Source organism: Lepidochelys olivacea, assembly GCF_965140295.1.
Source record: "Lepidochelys olivacea isolate rLepOli2 genome assembly, chromosome: 28".
Taxonomy (NCBI): Eukaryota; Metazoa; Chordata; order Testudines; family Cheloniidae; genus Lepidochelys; species Lepidochelys olivacea.
The window spans coordinates 7,425,222-7,447,712 of record NC_140438.1 but is presented as its reverse complement, the minus strand read 5'-3'; the positions used below and the strand labels follow the sequence as shown (position 1 = coordinate 7,447,712).

Here is a 22,491-nt window from a genome sequence, read left to right as displayed (position 1 = left end):
CTACAGGACAGGCCTAACAAAGAAAATAACAGAACGCCACTAGCCGTCACCTTCAGCCCCCAACTAAAACCCCTCCAACATATTATTAAGGATCTACAACCTATCCTGAAGGATGACCCAACACTCTCATAAATCTTGGGAGACAGGCCAGTCCTTGCCTACAGACAGCCCCCCAACCTGAAGCAAATACTCACCAGCAACCACACACCACACAGCAGAACCACTAACCCAGGAACCTATCCTTGCAACAAAGCCCGTTGCCAACGGTGCCCACATATCTATTCAGGGGACACCATCGCAGGGCCTAATAACATCAGCCACACTATCAGAGGCTCGTTCACCTGCACATCCACCAATGTGATATATGCCATCATGTGCCAGCAATGCCCCTCTGCCATGTACATTGGTCAAACTGGACAGTCTCTACGCAAAAGAATAAATGGACACAGATCAGATGTCAAGAATTATAACATTCATAAATCAGTCGGAGAACACTTCAATCTCTCTGGTCACGCAATTACAGACATGAAGGTTGCTATCTTACAACAAAAAAACTTCAAATCCAGACTCCAGCGAGAAACTGCTGAATTGGAATTCATTTGCAAATTGGATACTATTAATTTAGGCTTAAATAGAGACTGGGAGTGGCTAAGTCATTATGCAAGGTAGCCTATTTCCCCTTGTTTTTTCCTTACCCCCCCCCCCAGACGTTCTGGTTAAACTTGGATTTATGCTGGAAATGGCCCACCTTGATTATCATACACATTGTAAGGAGAGTGGTCAGTTTGGATGAGCTATTGCCAGCAGCAGAGTGAGTTTGTGTGTGGGGGGGAGGGGGGTGAGAAAACCTGGATTTGTGCTGGAAATGGCCCACCTTGATTATCATACACATTGTAAAGAGAGTGGTCACTTTGGATGGGCTATTACCAGCAGGAGAGTGAGTTTGTGGGTGGGGGGGGGGGGGGGGCGGAGGGTGAGAAAACCTGGATTTGTGCTGGAAATGGCCCAACTTGATTATCATACACATTGTAAGGAGAGTGATCACTTTAGATAAGCTATTACCAGCAGGAGAGTGGGGTGGGAGGAGGTATTGTTTCATGGTCTCTGTGTATATAATGTCTTCTGCAGTTTCCACAGTATGCATCCGATGAAGTGAGCTGTAGCTCACGAAAGCTTATGCTCAAATAAATTGGTTAGTCTCTAAGGTGCCACAAGTACTCCTTTTCTTTTTGCGAATACAGACTAACACGGCTGTTACTCTGAAACTAGGCAGAGAAGGTAACTAGGCAGAGTTCATGTAAATACAGTCTGGTCCTGAAGCCTTCCCCCAACCCCTGGCTCATCACTAGCTCTCAGGGGAAAGTTCATTCAGACCTAGCTTACAAATCATAATTTTAAATTATAAGGTTGGTCAACATTACGAAAACCAATGCACCAACATTGTCAGAAAAAACAACAGCTGTGTGAGGAAGCTAGTCTTCGTTCATACTTTTCAAACATGTTATATGTTTTCAGGTACAAGTATTTTATCATACACTGTATATGCTTTTAAAGTGTGTATTAATGTTTCAATTTCAATTCAAATTTCCAACCAATCACTAAATTGGCAACACTGCATGTAACTAGTTGACCACTTGGGGGGGGGGTTGGAGAAATTCAGGGGTGGAGAGGTGTAGGGAAGTCTCTGTTTCGCTGAATTAAGTCTCCTGCAGCCCCTCCATAGGTCACATCAGACAGAGTACCTGCAGTGACCAGGCATTGGGATGTCTGGGCCTTTAAGAACCTAGCCCTGGGAGGCCCATGCTGAGAGGTGCTGTCTGGGGGAGGGGAAATAAAAAAATCCCCTTGCCCTATTTTTGCAAACACAAGTGTCTCAGGCCCCTGGGGTAACCGTTATCCCCTCTGCCCCTGCCTGGGCCAGGGTTTTACCCTCTGGCAGCACCTCACCCCTGGGCTTAACCCCTGCTCCTCCACCCCCATCCCTGATTGAGTCCCTCTCCTAACCCTGCCTCCAGCTACTTGACCCCCCCGACCAGTCAATTTCCGCCCCCTGCTCCGATTTGCCCCCTTGGCCCCTTTTTAACCCCTGTAAAAAACTGACTCCAGACTCTGATGCCAAGGAAGGGCAGGGTCAAGGGCAGTGCCTTCAGCAGTTGACACTGCGCATGCTCAGTGCGGGCTGGGGCTCGCACTGCAGCCCGCGCGGGTGTTTGCAGGAGACCCGGGAAGGGGCTGGAGCAGCTGGGGGCGGAGGCAGGAAAATCCTGCGGCAGCTCCGGGCTGGGCAATGCAAGGCGCTGCTCCCCCCATGGGGTTTGTGCTGGGGGTCATTAACGCCCCCCCTGCCCGGCCGGGGGGGACGTTCCCCAGCTGGGACCAGCCCCCTGGGCAGCCCCGGGCCGCAGCCTGCAGGTAATTAACCAAGGGCCGGGGGGGGGAGACGCCTCTGCACAAGGGGGCCCCGGTCCCCCCGCCCCTGGGAACCGGCCCCCGGGTTGTTCCCGCACCTGGGGCGGGCCCCGAGCTGTGTTCACACCAGTGACCCTGCTGCCCCCCCCGCCCCTGGCTCCAGCCAGGGGCTGCCCCAGAGGCACGGGGGGGGGGGGTCAGATGGGGCAAGAGACCGGGCCCCAGTGGGGTTCCCCTTCGTGTGTCTGCGGCTGCAGGGGCCGGGAAGGGAGGGATGAAAAATGAGCCAGAGATGGAGGGAGGGGACAGACCGTGTGAACTGGGGGCAATTGAACTGTCTCTGGGCAGGTAGGAGATTGCAGGGGGGAGGGGAGTAAGGGCCTCCTGTCTGATTTTGCTGCTTTGCTCTCAAATATTGATAAAAAATGACCAAATGGGGTCTAAAATCCATGTTGTTTTGCCCACCTTTCTCTCCTCCTGAGATTTTATCCTGTCTTCTGTTCCATTCTCAAATATCAATTTAAAATCTCCTCAGTTTTGGGGTGTTTTCCCACCCATTTTATCGGCAGCAGTTTGTCCTTGTGTAGGTGACCAATTGTTGCCCTGAGTCATTCCCCAGATGGGGATCCGGTCAGTGGGTGCGTCGTGGGAGAGCTGAGACACGGCCGTCTCTGGGGTGGGGACGGGGCGGCCGCTCTCTGCCAGCAACAGGGCCTGGCAGGGGCAGAGCAGTGAAAGGCAGGAGCAAGTGTCACCAGCGGAGTGACCAGTCCCAGCTCTTGTCTTCCAATCTGCCCAGTGCAAGACCCACAAGCCACCAGCTGCCAGTCACCTGCCCATTTCCTGCTGCTGCCCCCTCCCCGGCAGCCTTCCCGATCCGTATTCCACCCGCTGAGGCCCCCCCTCGACATCCTTTAAAAACTTGGGGCAGGGGTCTTGGGCATAGGCATAGTTTGACTTCTCTTTGGGGTGGGGCAGGGGCCAGCACGGCTTGAGCCACCTCCGCATGGCAGGGTCCAGGGAGGGAGCGCCACCTCCACCCCTTGACTCACCTCAGCAGGCTACGCAGCCTGTCTGGGTTGGAGTGGGTCAGTGAGGACTCTCCCCCTCAGGTACTTGTTCGCATGCTCCGTGGTTGGGTTTAGCATGCAGGTGCCTGTGAGACAGAGGAAGTCAGACCAGATGATCTGGGGGCACCTTCTGGCTTTAAACTCTATGACTATGAACAGAAGTATCCCAAATCCCATGACGAATGGTCTCTGTGACGGACTTCCCCAGGGTGTAACTTGGAACTGGGCTACTGCTGAGCCCTCTGACATACCCATCTGGGCCCCTTCTCACACTGTGAGGCTGAGACAAACTGCAGACTACTCACGCAGACCTTTACACAGGCAGGGACACACCCAGTTGCAATTACATGAAGGCTTCTCCTCAGCCACTCATGAACGAATGATAGAGAGGCTCCAGCCAGCTCTCCCCAGCTCCCTAGCCTAGGACGTTTCTCAAATGCAGACATCTGGGGCTTTTCCTGCAGCCATGACAACCTCAGGAACCTGGCCGGGTGGCCCCAAGCTCTGACCGCAGGGCAGCGGGTACTGACCGCCCCCTGGCTCTGGCCATGCGGCTCTGGCCATGCCGCTGTGGGGCTTCAGCCTCTGACCCCTGGTTCCAGCTGTGCGGCAGCAGGTGCTGGCTTCCACGTCCAGTCCCAGGCTCTGGCTGCGCAGTGGCAAATGCTGGCCACAGGCACCGATGGCCCCCGGCCACAGCTGCATGGCCATGGGCTCCAACCACAGGGCTTTGGGCGCCAACCCCTGGCTCTGGCTATGGAGCTTCATTTGGCCTCTGGCACCCAGTTTTGGCCGTGCGGTGGCGGGTGCTGGCCTCGGTCTCTGGCCACGTGGCCCCACCCCCTGGTGCTGATCTCCTGCCCCAGCTGCATGGCAGCAAGCACCAACCCACAGCTCAGTTCCCGGGCTCCAGCCATGCGGTGGCGGGAGCTGGCCTTGGGTGCTGACCCCTGGCCCTGGCTGTGCAGCAGCGAGGCTCCAGCCTCACACCCCTGGACTCTGGTACCCAGCTCTGGGCACTGGCCGTGCGGTTGCAGGCACTGGCCCCGGGCTCTGACCCACAACACAGGCTCCGATTGCTGGCTCCAGCCACCCTGTTTCTGTCCCTGGGTCCAGGCTCTGGCTGCTGACACCAACCCCTGGTCCTGGCCACATGGCAGCAGACACCAGGCCCTGGCTCTGGCCATGCAATAGTGGGGCTCATCACCCACCCCCATCGCCTCTGGCTGCCACTGCCTCTCAGGGCCCCGTATCTACTGCATGCCCCCCACCCCGCCCCGGACCCTGCTGCTTTCCTGGCCTCACATCCATCCCACCATCACCTCTGGCCCCTGCTGTCTCTCCTTCGTGTTCCCCCCTCACCCCCCCCCCTTCCAGGGCTTAATGGGTTCTGGGGCTGCCTGAGAAAAGTGATATTAACAAACATGCAAATATCACTTTTAACAGCAGACTTACTAGCTATCTGTGAAAAGTGATACTTGTATGTTTGTTAATATCACTTATCCCTTTTCATAGCCTCCCAGGTAACTAAAGGGTGCTGTAATATTAACAGATATCACTTTTCACAGCAAGCCCAAGGACCTATTTGAGTCCTGGATGGGGGTGCTGAAGGGGGAGGCAGCAAATGAGCTGTAACTCACGAAAGCTTATGCTCAAATAAATTGGTTAGTCTCTAAGGTGCCACAAGTCCTCCTTTTCTTTTTGCGGATACAGACTAACAGGGCTGCTACTCTGAAACCTGTCTTATGAAAGGAGACTCAAGGAGCTTGGCTTATTTAGCCTAACCAAAAGAAGGCTGAGAGGAGATATGATTGCTCTCTATAAATATATCAAAGGGATAAATACCAGGGAGGGAGAGGAATTGTTTAAGCTCAGTACCAATGTGGACACAAGAACAAATGGATATAAACTGGCCACCAGGAAGTTTAGACTTGAAATTAGCTAAAGGTTTCTAACTATCAGAGGAGTGAAGTTCTGGAACAGCGTTCCAAGGGGAGCAGTGGGGGCAAAAGACATATCTGGCTTCAAGACTAAGCTTGATAAGTTTATGGAGGGGATGGCATGATGGGATAACCTAATTTTGGTAATTAATTGATCTTTGACTATTAGTGGTAAATATGTCCAATGGCCTGTGATGGGATGTTAGGTGGGGTGGGATCTGAGTTACTACAGAGAATTCTTTCCTGGGTGTCTGGCTAGTGAGTCTTGCCCACATGCTCAGGGTTTAGCTGATCGCCATATTTGGGGTAGGGAAGGAATTTTCCTCCAGGGCAGATTGGCAGAGGCCCTGGGGGCTTTTCTCAAGACTGAACATGTCCAGTTTTTTAACTTTTCCTCATAGCTTAGGTTTTTTGAGCCTTTTATCACTTTTGTTGCTCTCCTCTGGACTCTCTCCAATTTGACCACATATTTTTGAAGTGTGGCACCCCGAACTGGACACAGTGCTCCAGCTGAGGCCTCACCAGTGCTAAATCAAATGGGACAGTTCTCTCTTATGCCTTACATACAACACTCATATTATACACTGCAGGATGATATTAGCTTTCTTTGCAACTGGATCATATATTTGACTCAGATTCAATTTGTGATTTTCTGCAACCGCAGAGCCTTTTCAGCAGAACTATGGGCAGTTACTTCCCATTGTGTACTTGTGCATTTGAGTTTGTCTTCCTAAGTGTAGTACACACAAACAGAAACCCTCCTCTCTGACACACTTTAATATCAGAATTTGTTTAGGTAATAAAGCTCCAATTTTCACAGGCCAAGAATGAAACCCAGGTTTCCTGCATGGCAGGTGCAAATTCTACCATTGAACCATCTTAGTGAAATGAAAATCTATCATTTCTACTCCTCCCCCGCATCCACTAGGTCAGTAAGACTGTCAAAGAAGGAAGTTAGTTGGTTTGGCACTATTTGTTCTTGAAAAATCCATGCTGACTATAACTTCTACCCCTATTTTCCTGTAGGTGCTTAGCAACTGATAGTTTAAGAATTTGTTTCAATATCTTTTCAGGTATCAAATGTAGGCTGAGTGGTTTATAAATCCCCAGGTCCTTTTTGTTCCTCTGTTTAAAGATAGGTTTCAGAGTGGTAGCTGTGTTAGTCTGTATCAGCAAAAACAATGAGGAGTCCTTGTGGCACCTTTGAGACTAACAAATTTATTTGGGCATAAGCTTTCGACTCCTCATTGTTTTTGTTGAAAGATAGGTACTATGTTTGCCAGTGGGAGCCATGATTGGCTGAACCTGCGGACGCGGCAGGTAAACAAACCGGTCCGGCCCACCAGGCACTTTCCCTGAACAAGCGGCGGACCGGCTTTGAGAACCACTGCTCTAGGCCACTGGTGTTGCTGAAACCACTGCCTATCATAGTGACCAACGTTGTTTCCTTTTACTCCTCCCCGTGTCTGTCTGTATCCAGGAGTCGGTTGTCTTAGTTTTATGGTGTCAGCTCTTCGGGGCAGGGACTGTGCTTTTGTCCTCGGTTTGTAGATTGTGCAGCACATTGGGATCCCAGTCCATGACTGGGGTTACTAAATGCAACAGTGATTGAAATAATAAATAATGGGCAGGATGTGGTCAGCAGTCAGGCAATGTAGTAAAAATTGTGAGGTCCGTGGTAATGTTTAAAAAATTGAATGACCTAACCCCCCCAATGTCTGTCATTAAGTACAGTAATTTTGACAATTGTCTGTCATGCAATATGGTGGTGCCAACCCCCAGATGCGGGCAATGGAAGGGAAGGATTTGGAGAGCTGGGAGGTGATGGGTGATAGCAGGCGGTGGTGTGGAAGGTTTGGGACAAAAACCTTCTGTGAGCTGGGGGGACTGGGGAAGAGGGATTCCCTGGAGCAGGGTCTCTCGGAAGGTGGTTTACTATGCAGGGCTGAGAGCAATGGTAGGGTCTGGGTCAGGCTGGGTTGGTGGTGGGGGTGGAAGTAAAGGGAGGTGGGTGCCGGGCAGCGGGTGCTCCAGAAAGTGGGGGTGCTAACAATGGGAGGGAGGGAAGGGACACTTTTTGGCTGGAGCTGCTGGGAGTCAGGAACAAGGAACAGTGGGAGTGGGGGGGTAGAAGGTGGTTGGGGAACAGGAAATCTGGGGGTAGCGAGACGGGCTGTGGGCAGTGGGGGCTGGGGTAGAAAACACAAGGAGTGGGTGTGATCCTAGCACCCCTGTATTCACCTGCACACTACTGTAGTCAGATGTTTGGCTGCGTGTGTGTGTTCCCTCCATATGCCGTCCCAGCTCTGCAGAGACAGCTGGCACAGCAGATCTCAAGCAAACTGCTCAGTGACCACAAAATCTGGTAAGGTAAAAAGGCACCCAGGCAGGTTTATTGTCGAAAAAGCACCTGAGTCAAGAGAGATTAACTCTATCAAGGTATCTTAAAGTACAGCAGCAGCAGTGAGTTTAGCAAACTGAGCAAGGATATAAAGGAAAACTTAACCGGTATGTAAAAATAAAAAGAAGGTTATATTTTTAGCTCTGAGCGAAGAGTGTGGATCAGTTGGTTAAAGCAGTTGGGAACCCACATCCCGGATTTTTATCCTGGCTCTGAGAGGAGAGTGGGGGTCGTTACCTGCTCCGGCAAAACCTGAAGTTGTTCCCTCAGTGTATGTTGCTTTTGTGTGTATGCCAAATGAATTGCAGGAATGCCCTTTTTTGCTGCAGTTAACTGTTTTTGGGCAACTCCAAGTGTTAATGCATTAATTCTCGGTATTCACTGGCTCAGTTTTGGTTTTTCACTTTGAAATTCTTCTTTATTTACTCCCCTGCAATCAAGTTACAGCTCTTGTCTTCTAAAGTGCTCTATGAACTGTTCCATTTTTCCCCTTCATCTGATTTACCAATCCAGTGAAAGTATTGTTTGCTACTTCTCCCTCCTGTGCACTCCCACTCTGATAGGCACCAGTCTAGGTCTTTGCTTAAGTTTTTCTGGAAACTGGCTTTTACCATATGGTGGTGGTTATTATGCAGTGATTCCTTTTTTAATTTTGCTATGGCCACCTTTTTCCATTTCTGTCCCCATTCTTCAGGCACAGGGTAGCTACCTGAAGCCTGCTGTTGGCCACCAATATTTATAACAGGGGACAGCACGTCTCTTTTTTTGTAGGTTTTTTACCTCTGTTTCCAGTGTTTTATTTTGTTCCCATGCTTGCTGTCTCTGGACTGCTTGCCACCCTGCTAGGAGAGCAGGAGTGTTCCAGAGCTCTGTGGCTTCTCCTGCTTTTTTTAACTCTTTCTTTGTTTCTGTTATTTGCCCCACCAATTTTGTGGCATGTTATCTTAGCCATTTAACAGCCATGGTTATAGTTTGCAATTTTCTACCTTTCAAGGCTACAGTCTGCCCTAGTCTTACAAATTCCATTGCATGTTTCTTCCCCACTATATTTTTTTAAATTCATATGGACCTCTTTTGCTAGCAACCCAGCACATCCATGCCTTCTAAAACTTTGTGGGGATTTTCCAGGAGAGGTTAGGGGGGTTCCCTAACACATATCAGATCAGCGATTGGGGTCACCAGTGTGGCTGCATGTGTATTTTGTATTTTGTATGTTTGGCTGCATGTGTATTTTTTCCCTGTGTGGTGCCCCAGCTCTGTGCAGACAGCTGGCACAGCGGATCTTGAGTGAACCACCCAATGACCACAAAATCTGTTCAGGTGTGAAGGCACTTGGTCAGGTTTATTGTCAGTGAAGCACGATCCTAGCTCCCCAGATCAATGTCTATGGTTATACCCGTGTAAATGGATGCAGTTCAGTCAGTGGCAGGACTTTCGATTCCCCCTCGGCTGGCCGAAGACACTCCCTCTGAGATAAACATTTATACACCAGTACAAACAATTTACGTGTTGCCCTTGACATATCTGGGTGCCACCCATTGCCTAGTACCTGTTGGTTTGATCAAAACCTCTCTATCCATCATGCTGTCATCCTGACCTTATCCTTAAGATGGGTCAGCGTGTTTCTGTTATCTCTGGTGAATGTGCTGGTATCGGGGTGTGCTGGTACCACCTTTCTGGAATGTGTTTGTGTGTATATTCTTGTGCCTGCTACTACTTAGGAATATGTGTTTCTGCAATATCAACCCTGTTCTTGCCATATTCTGTGAGCAGGACCTGCCTCTTGCTCACACCTTAACTTTACTTTATATCAGCAAAGTTTTGACTACTACGTTAGTTCAGGCCTCTAATACAAGGGCTTAAGTCTCACGTTCTCTTTCTACTACAATTACTGCAATATTGTTTGTATAAAATATGCCCGTGAGGTATCATGTGGAAGCTAACAACACGCTGGTTATTAATATCACTGTAAAATGCATGTGCTAACCTTAGATGTGACATTCTGAATTTCCTCTGTATGCTGTCACTAGAACATGTTTAACACAAAGACAGCCTCCCTAGGGAACAGTGACGCACAGGTGTGTCCTAGACAAAGGAATGGGGGGTTGCTTCCGCTTACCTAAAGCTTCAAGCTAGACCAACAGGGGTTCTCCTGAGCCTGAACTCAGGAGACGGAGAACTAACATGGCTCCTGCACCCAGAGAGATACAGGAGACTGAATCTTCAGGTGGCTTTGCTGACTTCAGACGCAGAGATCCCTGTGGGGAAGGAACAGAGAGAGACTATGTTTATCCTTAACCTTACCGAGTCGAAGAAAGCAGGCACTCTGATCCCTCGCCAGCCTGGCCCATAAAAGGCTAGGAAGGAGATGAAGCAGGGTGCATGGAGTGTGGAGAGGGTGAAAGAAACCATCTTGCATAAAGACTGTATTTTGCTAGATTAAGTTTTAGATGTGTGTTTTCATTGTTTTTGTAACTATAAAATCATAGGACTGGAAGGGACCTCAAGAGGTCATCTAGTCCAGTCCCCTGCACGCATGGCAGGACTAAGTATTTTCAAGACCATCCCTGAAAGGTGTTTGTCTAACCTGCTCTTAAAAAATCTCCAATGATAGAGATTCCACAACCTCCCTTGGCAATTTATTACAGTGCTTAGCCACCCTGACAGTTAGGAAGTTTTTCCTAATGTCCAATCTAAACCTCCCTTGCTGCAATTTAAGCCCATTGCTTCTTGTCCTATCCTCAGAGGTTAAGAAGAACAATTTTTCTCCTTCTTCCTTGTATGTACTTCAAAACTGTTCTCATGTCCCCTCTCAGTCTTCTCTTTTCCAGACTAAACAAACCCAATTTTTTCATTCTTCCCTCAGAGGTCATGTTTTCTAGACCTTTAATCATTTTTGTTGCTCTTCTCTGGACTTTCTCCAATTTGTCCACATCTTTCCTGAAATGTGGTGCCCAGAACTGGACAGAATACTCCAGATGAGGCCTTATCAGTGTGGAGTAGAGTGGAAGAATTACTTCTCGTGTCTTGCTTACAGAACTGCTAATACATCCCAAATGATGTTTGCTTTTTTTGCAACAGTGTTACACTGTTGACTCATATTTAGCTTGTGGTCCACTCTGACCCCCAGATCCCTTTCTGTGGTACTCCTTCCTAGGTAGTCATTGCCCATTTTGTATGGGTCTACCTCTCTCTTTTACATGGGATCACTTAATTAATGCTCTTCTGTTAATAAATTTGTTTTTAGAGAGACTAGATGGGTGAGGTAATGTCTTTTATTGGACCAACTTCTGTTGATCATAAACCAATTCAGTGCTGTGCTTGAAGGGATGGGTGTATTTATCCCAGTTACACTGACTCTTTCACAGAGTAGTCTGAGGATGAGCCATGGTAGGAGCTGTGCGCTGCAGAGAAACATCTCTCAGAGTTCACTGGTTGTTACTTGCTAGTTTGCTAGTGAGGAAGACAGGCTGGTGTAGCAGGAAGCTGGCACACTCTAGTCCAGTGGTTCTCAAACTTTTGTACTGGTGACCCCTTTCACACAGCAAGCCTCTGAATGCGACCCCCCCTTATAAAGTAAAACCACTTTTTTCTATATTTAACACCATTATAAATGCTGGAGGCAAAGTGGGGTTTGGGGTGGAGGCTGACAGCTCGCGACCCCCCCATGTAATAACCTCGCGACCCCCAGTTTGAGAACCCCTGGTCGAGTCACTCTTGCTGAGGTAGGGAGGTAACAGTGGCTCAGAGCTCTGGGTAGCCCCTGCAGTGAGTTCCAGCAGGTGCTCATCAGGTCCCAGGAGGTGGTGAGGGAGAGGCGCATGTGTCATAATGAAAGACGGGGCTCACTGCAACTCCTTCCCTTTCCTTTATGTCTGAGTGCCCCCTCCCCTCCCCGCCCCAGCAGCCAGACCTTGTGCTTTTGCCTCTCCTGGAATGAAATTCTGAAATTCTCCCATTCCTAGACCCTGGGCGACAATACCCTGTGTGAACAACTATCCCTTCTGGAGTAGGGAGTCCCTTTGTAAACTGCTGCAGTCCTGCTCATCTAACCCAGTTCTGCAAGCTGGCTACTGCCAGCCAGTAGAATATCCAAAGTTCAGGCATTATCTCTTAAGAACCATTCATTATTTTTGCCAAGGGTGGCTCGTCTTGAGACATTCTTCTTCTTATCCTGCTTGTTTTCCTCACAGATCTCCTATGAAACGAATCCAAATGATTCAGACAGTAAATATTGCAAGAACCAGGGCAACATACAGCATTCATCAGTATTACGGAGCAGCTCCGTCTCCGTCACAGGGGTTTGGAGAAATATGACTACAGGATACCTGGGAAGTGGAGAGGGTGGGAGGAAGGGGCTGTGGGAGCTTTGAGGGATGTTGAACTGTGGAGGATCCCAGCCCATTCACACACAATTCCTGCCCAGACCCCGCTGAGTAAGCACCTGCATTCCATTCTTCCTCTAGCCCAGTTTCACTCTATTTTCCTTACTTTTCTCAAATATTTGTACTCTTCCCTTCTTGCCACTGCACAATGCTTACCTCACCGCCCACCATACACGCCCCTGTTCCGTATCCATGTGGACCCCAGCCACTGTTCCTGAGTCCTTACATTCTTTCTAGTCACAAGACAACCCCTTTCTTGGGACAAATGTGTACTATCTGAGAGATGTCATAGGTCAGTAGTAAAATTTCTGCAGGTTCATAGGGTCTTGCTTTCCCTTCCCCTTATGCAGCAGCCACAATCTCTCTTTCCTGCTGTTACCCGCTTAATTTAGGGCACCCCGCCTATATTTTACCGAGGGCTGAAGGCGTGACCTGGTTAATTTAGGACACCCCTGCTTATATGCTATTGACGGCTTAAGGCGTGACCCAATTCATTTCGGCATCTTTTTTGAAGGCTTAGGCACCTATTTTTACCCCTGGGGCTTAGGAAGAAACTTGGTTAATTTAAGTATTTGCTGGGGGGGGGGCTTTACGGGTTTGCAAAACCTTTTTTTAGTGAAAGAGCTTTACACAGCTGTTTTAAATATTTATTTATTAGTAATATATACAGAATATATATGAAGCAAATTTTTTATGCTTACCGTTTTTATTATACACACACATTTTGCTTGGTGGCTAGTTAGGATTTATTTATTTAGGGTTTTTTTGGCGATGCCTTTGCACATCATGGTCGGGCAGAGGGGTTAAAGTTTCAGCAGCGGGATGTTGAACTGCAGTTCAGAAATGGTTTTTAAAGAGCATTGTTTTTTATTTATATTATATAGGTGAAACTAGCTTTTTTTAAAAATTATTAAATTATATTTTATACTTTTAAATAACAAAAATTTTAATTACGCGCTGGTTTTTGTGTGGGGGTTTTTTTTTGTTTTGTTTGTTTAAGTTTTTTACATTGTATTAAATCTCAAGCCTATACTGAAGGCTCCTTTGATTTTTTGAGTCAGCCCCTACCAAGATCACATGGTACAAGTAATATTTTTCACATTTGCCTTTTGCAGAGGAATTAGTCTTTTGATCTTGAATTATAGCATCTAATTCCCCATCAGTCTCCACATACCGGGGGATTTTCATACTCCCTCCACCTACATCAGACTTGCTAGATAACCTAATTCCTCAAAATGTGCTTTCCTGATATCTAATAACTCTGGCGTACTGCATTCAGTGATATTCCTGCCCCTTCTTATTCCTTGCAATGCTGAGTTCATGCTTACCTGTCCCACCTTCCCTAGGACTCTCTCATTGTCTTTGGGTCTCTCTCTGTCTGTAAGAAGCAATTCCAGAGGGATTTTTGTTAGGGCTGGAGACTTCATTTTCTGGGAGGTGGAGTTACTGTGGCCTACCAGGGTACAATCTAGGCTAATGAGCAGCTGTCACCCCTGCGCTGTATCTGTGGGTGCCTTACAATGTCCTGCAGAAGTAGCTCCCTCTGGGCTGCTCACAAACAGCCTGCCAGCATGCAAACCACATCCTGAGTGTGTGTAATTGCAACCAGCCAGCCACCTTTGGGTTACAGTCTGGCTCTCACCAGTCTTGGTTATACTGCCGGGTGACTCCAACACACCCCCAGTCTCAGATTTCCCTCCAGAAATATACGCCCTCTCCTGGACAATACAAGTTATATTAGGTCCATTATTTCTTTAAAAGAATAATGTGCACACAACTTGTCACCCTAAATGGAGTTTCCCAGACACTTCAGTTTAAACACACTGGATTAGGTAAAACAATAAAGAAGTTTATTAATTACAAAGAGCTAGATTTTAAGTGAGTACAAGTCATGAGGTATAAAAGCCAGAAATGGTTATAAGACATATAAAGATACACCAGTGGTGAATTACCTAACAAACTATGTTAAATTCAAAGCAAAGTTTTCTCACTATATGCTTTCAACAGTCTGCCTGACCAAACTTCTTAGGTCTCTTCTCCCAGAGGCCAACGAAGGCTTCCTTTGTCTCTTCACGTGCAGTGAATGCGATGGGAAGTGAGAGAAAGAGGGGTGTTTCAGGGGTGTCTTTCCCTTCTTTTTATAGTCCCATTCCCCCTTTGAGAAGTCTTTCCAGCAGGGAGCAAGGCGACAGGCAGTCTGTGTGGAAGGGAACTCCATGTTGCTTCTTTGCTAAGATGTAAATTTTTTCCCCCTGTTCCCTTTTCTGCCAAAGAATGGCTGCTTAGCAGGTAATGGTCTATCAGCTCTGCTTTCACCTGGCTGAGACAGCCTCTTACCCTTTGTCTCTGAGGAATTGGTTTGGCCACTCCCCAGAGTTGTCTGGAAAACAGACTTTTAGTCGTGTTCTCAGCTTGTGTTTATAACTTCATATACAATGCTGCTATGTGCATTTTGCCAGGATATTAACTGAGTTTTTAAATGATACCTTACAAGGCACACTTTTTACAAAGGTTATTAGGGTGTAAGGTATGAATACAGTTGTATATTCTGTCAGTTACCTACTCTATTTTTTGGAGCCCTTTTGATGAAGAATGCCTAGCTTTGTGCATTTTCAGCAGAAATGTGGATAGTTACATCCCTCATAAGCACAGTGTGTGTGGCATATTTGAGCATCCTGGGAGCTGGCCCCAGGACTTTATTGCTTTAAAATGGGCTGGGGTTAAAATAATGGAACATTCTGTGTGACAGATATCTCATGAATTCACCCAATATCCCATGTTTTCTTTCCCCTGAGCAGGGTTTCCAAATCTGATGTGATCTTCCAGCTACAAAGCTACAATGAGGGGAGGAGCTGTGGGTCAGAGATCTCAGGACCCAGAAGAAAGACAGTTCATGAAATTTGCCTGCATACGTGAGGAATCATTAATCCAAGTTAAAAACTGTCAGTGCCTGAAGGAACAGCTGGGATTCCCTACAAAGATCTTGAGAGCTCTCTTTTCCATTCCTGTTTCTGAGGTTTCCCTTTCTATCCCAGCAGATGTTGGGATGGTGATTCAGAATGAGAACCGGAATCCTCAGCAGAAGGATGAAGGAAGCAAGTGGAAACACATGTAACATTATTGCAAGGATCCAAAGGGAATGTGTTCATGAGTCATGAGTAGGAAAACGCCAGTGAGCGTCAGCACAAGCCAGAGATGCAGCAGGAAAACCAACCAGGTGAGAGAGTGGGTAAATCCATCAGTCGCTGGGAAGCTCAAAAAGACATCCATGAAACCCCAGCCCAGCAGAGAAACCTCATGGAAGAGAGAAAAAATTCATGTATTGAGTGTGGAAAAAACTTCAGTGACCGTTCAGACCTTATTAATCATGAGAGAATCCACACAGGGGAGAGACTTTATGAATGTGATGAGTGCGGGAAAAGCTTCAGTCAGAGCTCACACCTTATAAGACATCAGAGAATGCATACGGGAGAGCGACCGCATGAATGCAGTGAGTGCGGGAAAACCTTCAGTAACCACTCAGATCTTATTAGACATCAGAGAATCCACACAGGAGAGCGACCGTATGAATGCTGTGAGTGTGGGAAAACCTTCAGTAATCGCTCAGATCTTATTACACATCAGAGAATGCACACGGGAGAGAGACCCTATGAATGCTGTGAGTGCGGGAAAACCTTCACACAGAGTTCACACCGCATTCGACATCAGAGAATCCACACAGGAGAGAAACCCTATAAATGCTGTGAGTGCGGCAAAAGGTTTGCTGACAGTTCAGCCCTTACTAATCATCAGAGAATTCACACAGGAGAGAGACCCTATGAATGCTTTGAGTGTGGGAAAAACTTCATTGATGGCTCAGCCTTTACGAAACATCAGAGAATGCACACTAACGAGAGACCCTATGAATGCTGCGAGTGTGGGAAAAACTTCAGTGTGAGCTCGGCCCTTATTAGACGTCAAAGGATCCACACAGAAGAGAGACCGTAGAGATGTTCTGAATGTGGGAAAGGCTTCCATCAGCGCTCAGCCCTTATTTATCATCAGAGAATCTGCAAGGGGGATAAACACCATCTAAACCTTGTCTAGGGCTTAAAAAAAAATGTTTTCTTTAATCATTTTCCTAATTCCCACATAGTGAATTTTAAGGCTGTTGGCACCGTTTGATTCACTGTAGTCCCTCAGTGAGTTGTGTGCCTAGTATCAGGAATCCCCACCAACCCCAGCTGGGAGAGAGACGGGTGACCTTGACTAGCCACATCAAGTTAAAATGTATCTGGGCCTCATCTCTACTAGGATTTTCCATGGCGTTAGCTCAGTTGGGTTAGCTGTCCTGATGTAAAACCACAACTAGTCTTGCAGTAAAGATATAGCCCCATATATAGTGCCCAGGAGTATGTAGCATATTTCCTCATGACCTGACCTAACTTCCATCATTTTTCCTAGTCTAAACAGACCTGGAGCACATATTTCTACTCTTCTTCCCACTGCAAAGCAGTCTATTAAAGTTCCCAGGTTCCCCTTTTGGGCAAAAATTGTCTCATTCTCAGTTGTCCTCATGTTGCCCTGTTGGCTGCTGAACAGCTGTCATTTTTAGTACCATTTCCCTCCTTCCCCATCACCCCAACAGTGTTACCTTCTGTCTGAGCAGGTCCTCAAAGAATCAATCCTGAAGCACTTACATGAAAGGAAAGTGATCAGGAACAGTCAGCATGGATTCACCAAGGGAAGGTCATGCCTGACTAATCTAATCGCCTTCTATGATGAGATTACTGGTTCTGTGGATGAAGGGAAAGCAGTGGATGTATTGTTTCTTTACTTTAGCAAAGCTTTTGACACTGTCTCCCACAGTATTCTTGTCAGCAAGTTAAGGAAGTATGGGCTGGATGAATGCACTATAAGGTGGGTAGAAAGCTGGCTAGATTGTCGGGCTCAACGGGTAGTGATCAATGGCTCCATGTCTAGTTGGCAGCCGGTGTCAAGTGGAGTGCCCCAGGGGTTGGTCCTGGGGCCGGTTTTGTTCAATATCTTCATAAATGATCTGGAGGATGGTGTGGATTGCACTCTCAGCAAATTTGCGGATGATACTAAACTAGGAGGAGTGGTAGATACGCTGGAGGGCAGGGATAGGATACAGAGGGACCTAGACAAATTGGAGGATTGGGCCAAAAGAAATCTGATGAGGTTCAATAAGGATAAGTGCAGGGTCCTGCACTTAGGACGGAAGAACCCAATGCAGCGCTACAGACTAGGAACCAAATAGCTAGGCAGCAGTTCTGCGGAAAAGGACCTAGGGGTGACAGTGGACGAGAAGCTGGGTCTGAGTCAGCAGTGTGCCCTTGTTGCCAAGAAGGCCAATGGCATTTTGGGATGTATAAGTAGGGGCATAGCGAGCAGATCGAGGGACGTGATTGTCCCCCTCTATTTGACATTGGTGAGGCCTCATCTGGAGTACTGTGTCCAGTTTTGGGCCCCACACTACAAGAAGGATGTGGATAAATTGGAGAGAGTCCAGCGAAGGGCAACAAAAATGATTAGGGGTCTGGAACACATGAGTTATGAGGAGAGGCTGAGGGAACTGGGATTGTTTAGTCTGCAGAAGAGAAGAATGAGGGGGGATTTGATAGCTGCTTTCAACTACCTGAGAGGTGGTTCCAGAGAGGATGGTTCTAGACTTTTCTCAGTGGTAGAAGAGGACAGGACAAGGAGTAATGGTCTCAAGTTGCAGTGGGGGAGGTTTAGGTTGGATATTAGGAAAAACTTTTCACTAGGAGGGTGGTGAAACACTGGAATGCGTTACCTAGGGAGGTGGTAGAATCTCCTTTCTTAGAAGTTTTTAAGGTCAGGCTTGACAAAGCCCTGGCTGGGATGATTTAATTGGGGATTGGTCCTGCTTTGAGCAGGGGGTTGGACTAGATGACCTCCTGAGGTCCCTTCCAACCCTGATATTCTATGATCTCAGCTCTTTCAGCACCAGTTTTCTTTGCTGTTGAGGATGTGCCGATGTGCCACTCTCTCTCCAGGATTCCCCGCGCCCCCCTGGTGAGGAGCACAGGGTGGGATTTTCAAAAGCACCAAGCTCATTTAGGAGCACAAAGCCCACATGCCTTTCAGGGGAGTGGAACTTATCCAGGGCAATGAGCAGGATTCAAATCTACCCAGGAGAACCCTACTGCACTTCACAGCCACCTCCTCCACCACTCAGCCAGGCCTAACCAAAGTCTCCATTCAGACAGAGAATTTGGGGACACCAAGGACTGAACGCAGGATCCCCTATGTGCAAAGCTCACACGGAACCACTGGGCTATAGCCACAGACCTGTTACATAGAGGCAGGCCACTCAGCTGGTGTTAAGCCCGACAGTCCCGCATTTCTAGAGTTTGTCCCTCATCCACTACTTGGCTGGTGGACGTCACTGGACAACATTTGAAGAGCACCCTCACACACAAGGTCATGCCGGCAGGGGCACTCTCCAAAATGATGCCCCTGTGCTGCGTGCTCTTAAAAATGGCTGCAGCAGTGTGACATCATACACACCATGTGTGAGGTCATGATGGCGGGGAAGGGATCCCGCCATCCCCAGAAGTACCAGTTGCTCCACAGTGTTCTGGGTATGTGACAGTGGCTCCCAGAGCCCTGCTTTTCCCTGAGCATCCTCTGGCCTCAGAGCCACATGGAAAGCAGATTCCCTCCCCCTCCCTGGGAGCCCATCTATCTCTGCTGGGGGGCTTGTGGCTCAAAGAGCGGGAGGAGAGTTCTTCCAGCAAGCACTAGGCCATGCTGGCTCAGAGACAAGGGCTGTTTGGGGGCAGGCTGGTTTATTGAGGGCTTTCCCTTCATTTCTGTTTAGCGCTAATCGGATCATTTCAAGTGGAGTGTGGAGGGGCAGCCCCAGAGCAGGGCTCTTGGTGCGGGAGAGTGATGGAGCATGCTTCAATCTCAGGGCTGCAGGGGCTGAGCAGGACTTTCCCGCCAGTCCCTCCTCCTGGCAGCTGGCGTTAGCTATGGCATCAACCCATCAGCACTAAGAGCAGGGGGTCTCTGTCACTGATACTCTCCTTGGTCCTACTGCTGGTGCCAGGCAAGGTGGACACAGAGGAGGAAGCAGCCTGATCCCAATGCAAAGGGATGAGGAACAGAGAGGCCCAAGAGACATGATCTGCTGAGGGGGGCAGGGAGTTGGGGGGGGGGGTGCAAGGAAGGGAACTCTGAGATGTGATGGGGCAAAGTGGGAGATGGCTCGTGCAGTCTCTACATTCCTCAGCAAATAGCTGTGCAGCTCCCTGGCCAAATGTGGGTCACATCTCTGACTAGTGGCTGGGCCGCCTACAGGTTAACAGCCTACTACTACCAGCCCCTTGGAGAACTCAAGTGGCAGAGGTCTGCAGGGTGGGCATAGAGGTCCAGGCTTCCTGACAACACAAGGGGGGTTCATACAGCTCGCCAGGCTGGAATTTCTCTTTGTTCAATTCGTCTTCTTAAAAAAAAATGTAGGAAATGACACACAAAAATGTCAGTTCCCTTTTCTGTGGGCGTGTCGGGTTATGAGAAGAGGGGCTTTATCTCCTAAGAAGATCCAGCAGCGCTGTGGGTTGGTGCTGCGCATGCAATGAGGATGACCGCGCTGGCACAGCTTCTCCTCTGCAATAATCTCTCTGCCTTTCTCTTGCCACATCCTGCTAGCCCCAGATTAGGTTGTCTCAGACACAGACTGTTTGGTACCTGACAAACCCCCAGCATGGAGTGGCCCCTAAGGTCAGGAAACCCCAAAAGAAGAGAAAAATCAGCAGGAAGTTTTTGGAAAGCGTAGGGGACAATTTCCTGGCGCAAGTGCTAGGGGAGCCAACTAGGGGGGGCGCTTTTCTTGACCTGCTGCTCACAAACCAGGTAGAATTAGTGGGGGAAGCAAAAGTGGATGGGAATCTGGGAGGCAGTGACCATGAGTTGGTTGAGTTCAGGATCCTGACGCAGGGAAGAAAGGTAAGCAGCAGGATAAGGACCCTGGACTTCAGGAAAGCAGACTTCGACTCCCTCAGGGAACAGATGGCCAGGATCCCCTGGGGGACTAACTTGAAGGGGAAAGGAGTCCAGGAGAGCTGGCTGTATTTCAAGGAATCCCTGTTGAGGTTACAGGGACAAACCATCCCGATGAGTCGAAAGAATAGTAAATATGGCAGGCGACCAGCTTGGCTTAATGGTGAAATCCTAGCGGATCTTAAACATAAAAAAGAAGCTTACAAGAAGTGGAAGGTTGGACATATGACCAGGGAAGAGTATAAAAATATTGCTCGGGCATGTAGGAATGTTATCAGGAGGGCCAAATCGCACCTGGAGCTGCAGCTAGCCAGAGATGTCAAGAGTAACAAGAAGGGTTTCTTCAGGTATGTTGGCAACAAGAAGAAAGCCAAGGAATGTGTGGGCCCCTTACTGAATGAGGGAGGCAACCTAGTGACAGAGGAGGTGGAAAAAGCTAATGTACTCAATGCTTTTTTTGCCTCTGTTTTCACTAACAAGGTCAGCTCTCAGACTGCTGCGCTGGGCATCACAAAATGCGGAAGAGATGGCCAGCCCTCTGTGCAGATAGAGGCGGTTAGGGACTATTTAGAAAAGCTGGACGTGCACAAGTCCATGGGGCCGGACGAGTTGCATCCGAGAGTGCTGAAGGAATTGGCGGCTGTGATTGCAGAGCCACTGGCCATTATCTTTGAAAACTCGTGGCGAACCGGGGAAGTCCCGGATGACTGGAAAAAGGCTAATGTAGTGCCAATCTTTAAAAAAGGGAAGAAGGAAGATCCTGGGAACTACAGGCCAGTCAGCCTCACCTCAGTCCCTGGAAAAATCATGGAGCAGGTCCTCAAAGAATCAATCCTGAAGCACTTGCATGAGAGGAAAGTGATCAGGAACAGCCAGCATGGATTCACCAAGGGAAGGTCATGCCTGACTAATCTAATCGCCTTTTATGATGAGATTACTGGTTCTGTGGATGAAGGGAAAGCAGTGGATGTATTGTTTCTTGACTTTAGCAAAGCTTTTGACACGGTCTCCCATAGTATTCTTGTCAGCAAGTTAAGGAAGTATGGGCTGGATGAATGCACTATAAGGTGGGTAGAAAGCTGGCTAGATTGTCGGGCTCAACGGGTAGTGATCAATGGCTCCATGTCTAGTTGGCAGCCGGTATCAAGTGGAGTGCCCCAAGGGTCGGTCCTGGGGCCGGTTTTATTCAATATCTTCATAAATGATCTGGAGGATGGTGTGGATTGCACTCTCAGCAAATTTGCGGATGATACTAAACTGGGAGGAGTGGTAGATACGCTGGAGGGGAGGGATAGGATACAGAAGGACCTAGACCAATTGGAAGATTGGGCCAAAAGGAATCTGATGAGGTTCAATAAGGATAAGTGCAGGGTCCTGCACTTAGGACGGAAGAACCCAATGCACAGCTACAGACTAGGGACCGAATGGCTAGGCAGCAGTTCTGCGGAAAAGGACCTAGGGGTGACAGTGGACGAGAAGCTGGATCTGAGTCAGCAGTGTGCCCTTGTTGCCAAGAAGGCCAATGGCATTTTGGGATGTATAAGTAGGGGCATAGCGAGCAGATCGAGGGACGTGATCGTTCCCCTCTATTCGACATTGGTGAGGCCTCATCTGGAGTACTGTGTCCAGTTTTGGGCCCCACACTTCAAGAAGGATGTGGATAAATTGGAGAGAGTCCAGCGAAGGGCAACAAAAATGATTAGGGGACTGGAACACATGAGTTATGAGGAGAGGCTGAGGGAGCTGGGATTGTTTAGCCTGCAGAAGAGAAGAATGAGGGGGGATTTGATAGCTGCTTTCAACTACCTGAAAGGGGGTTCCAAAGAGGTTGGCTCTAGACTGTTCTCAATGGTAGCAGATGACAGAACGAGGAGTAATGGTCTCAAGTTGCAGTGGGGGAGGTTTAGATTGGATATTAGGAAAAACTTTTTCACTAAGAGGGTAGTGAAACACTGGAATGCGTTACCTAGGGAGGTGGTAGAATCTCCTTCCTTAGAGGTTTTTAAGGTCAGGCTTGACAAAGCCCTGGCTGGGATTATTTAACTGGGAATTGGTCCTGCTTTGAGCAGGGGGTTGGACTAGATGACCTTCTGGGGTCCCTTCCAACCCTGATATTCTATGATTCTATGATAGGACTTGGGGAGGTGACTCCTCTCTCAAAGGGCCTGGCAGACTCAAGCCAGGCCCCCCTGAAGCTAGTCCCCTAGGGACAGGGTTTCATTATCTATTTACCTGGTTGCCTGGAGAACCCACAG

At 48.4% G+C, this 22,491-nt stretch overlaps 1 protein-coding gene across 3 annotated transcripts in view; it reads left to right on the top strand.

Moving 5' to 3' along the window:
* Positions 1-2,233: 2,233 nt before the first annotated feature.
* Positions 2,234-22,491, top strand: part of LOC311514133 (uncharacterized protein) — a 34,881-nt gene continuing 14,623 nt past the window's right edge. Inside the window, exons 1-2 of one of the 3 annotated variants that reach the window (XM_084616546.1) lie at positions 2,236-2,412; positions 15,244-17,103. In XM_084616546.1, the coding sequence (XP_084472672.1) occupies positions 15,401-16,192 (792 nt within the window). In that variant the 5' untranslated portion in view covers positions 2,236-2,412; positions 15,244-15,400 and the 3' untranslated portion in view covers positions 16,193-17,103. Of the gene's footprint in view, positions 2,413-15,003; positions 17,104-22,491 lie in introns of those variants that run through there. The other 2 variants (XM_084616545.1, XR_014709829.1) reach the window with 2 other exon arrangements.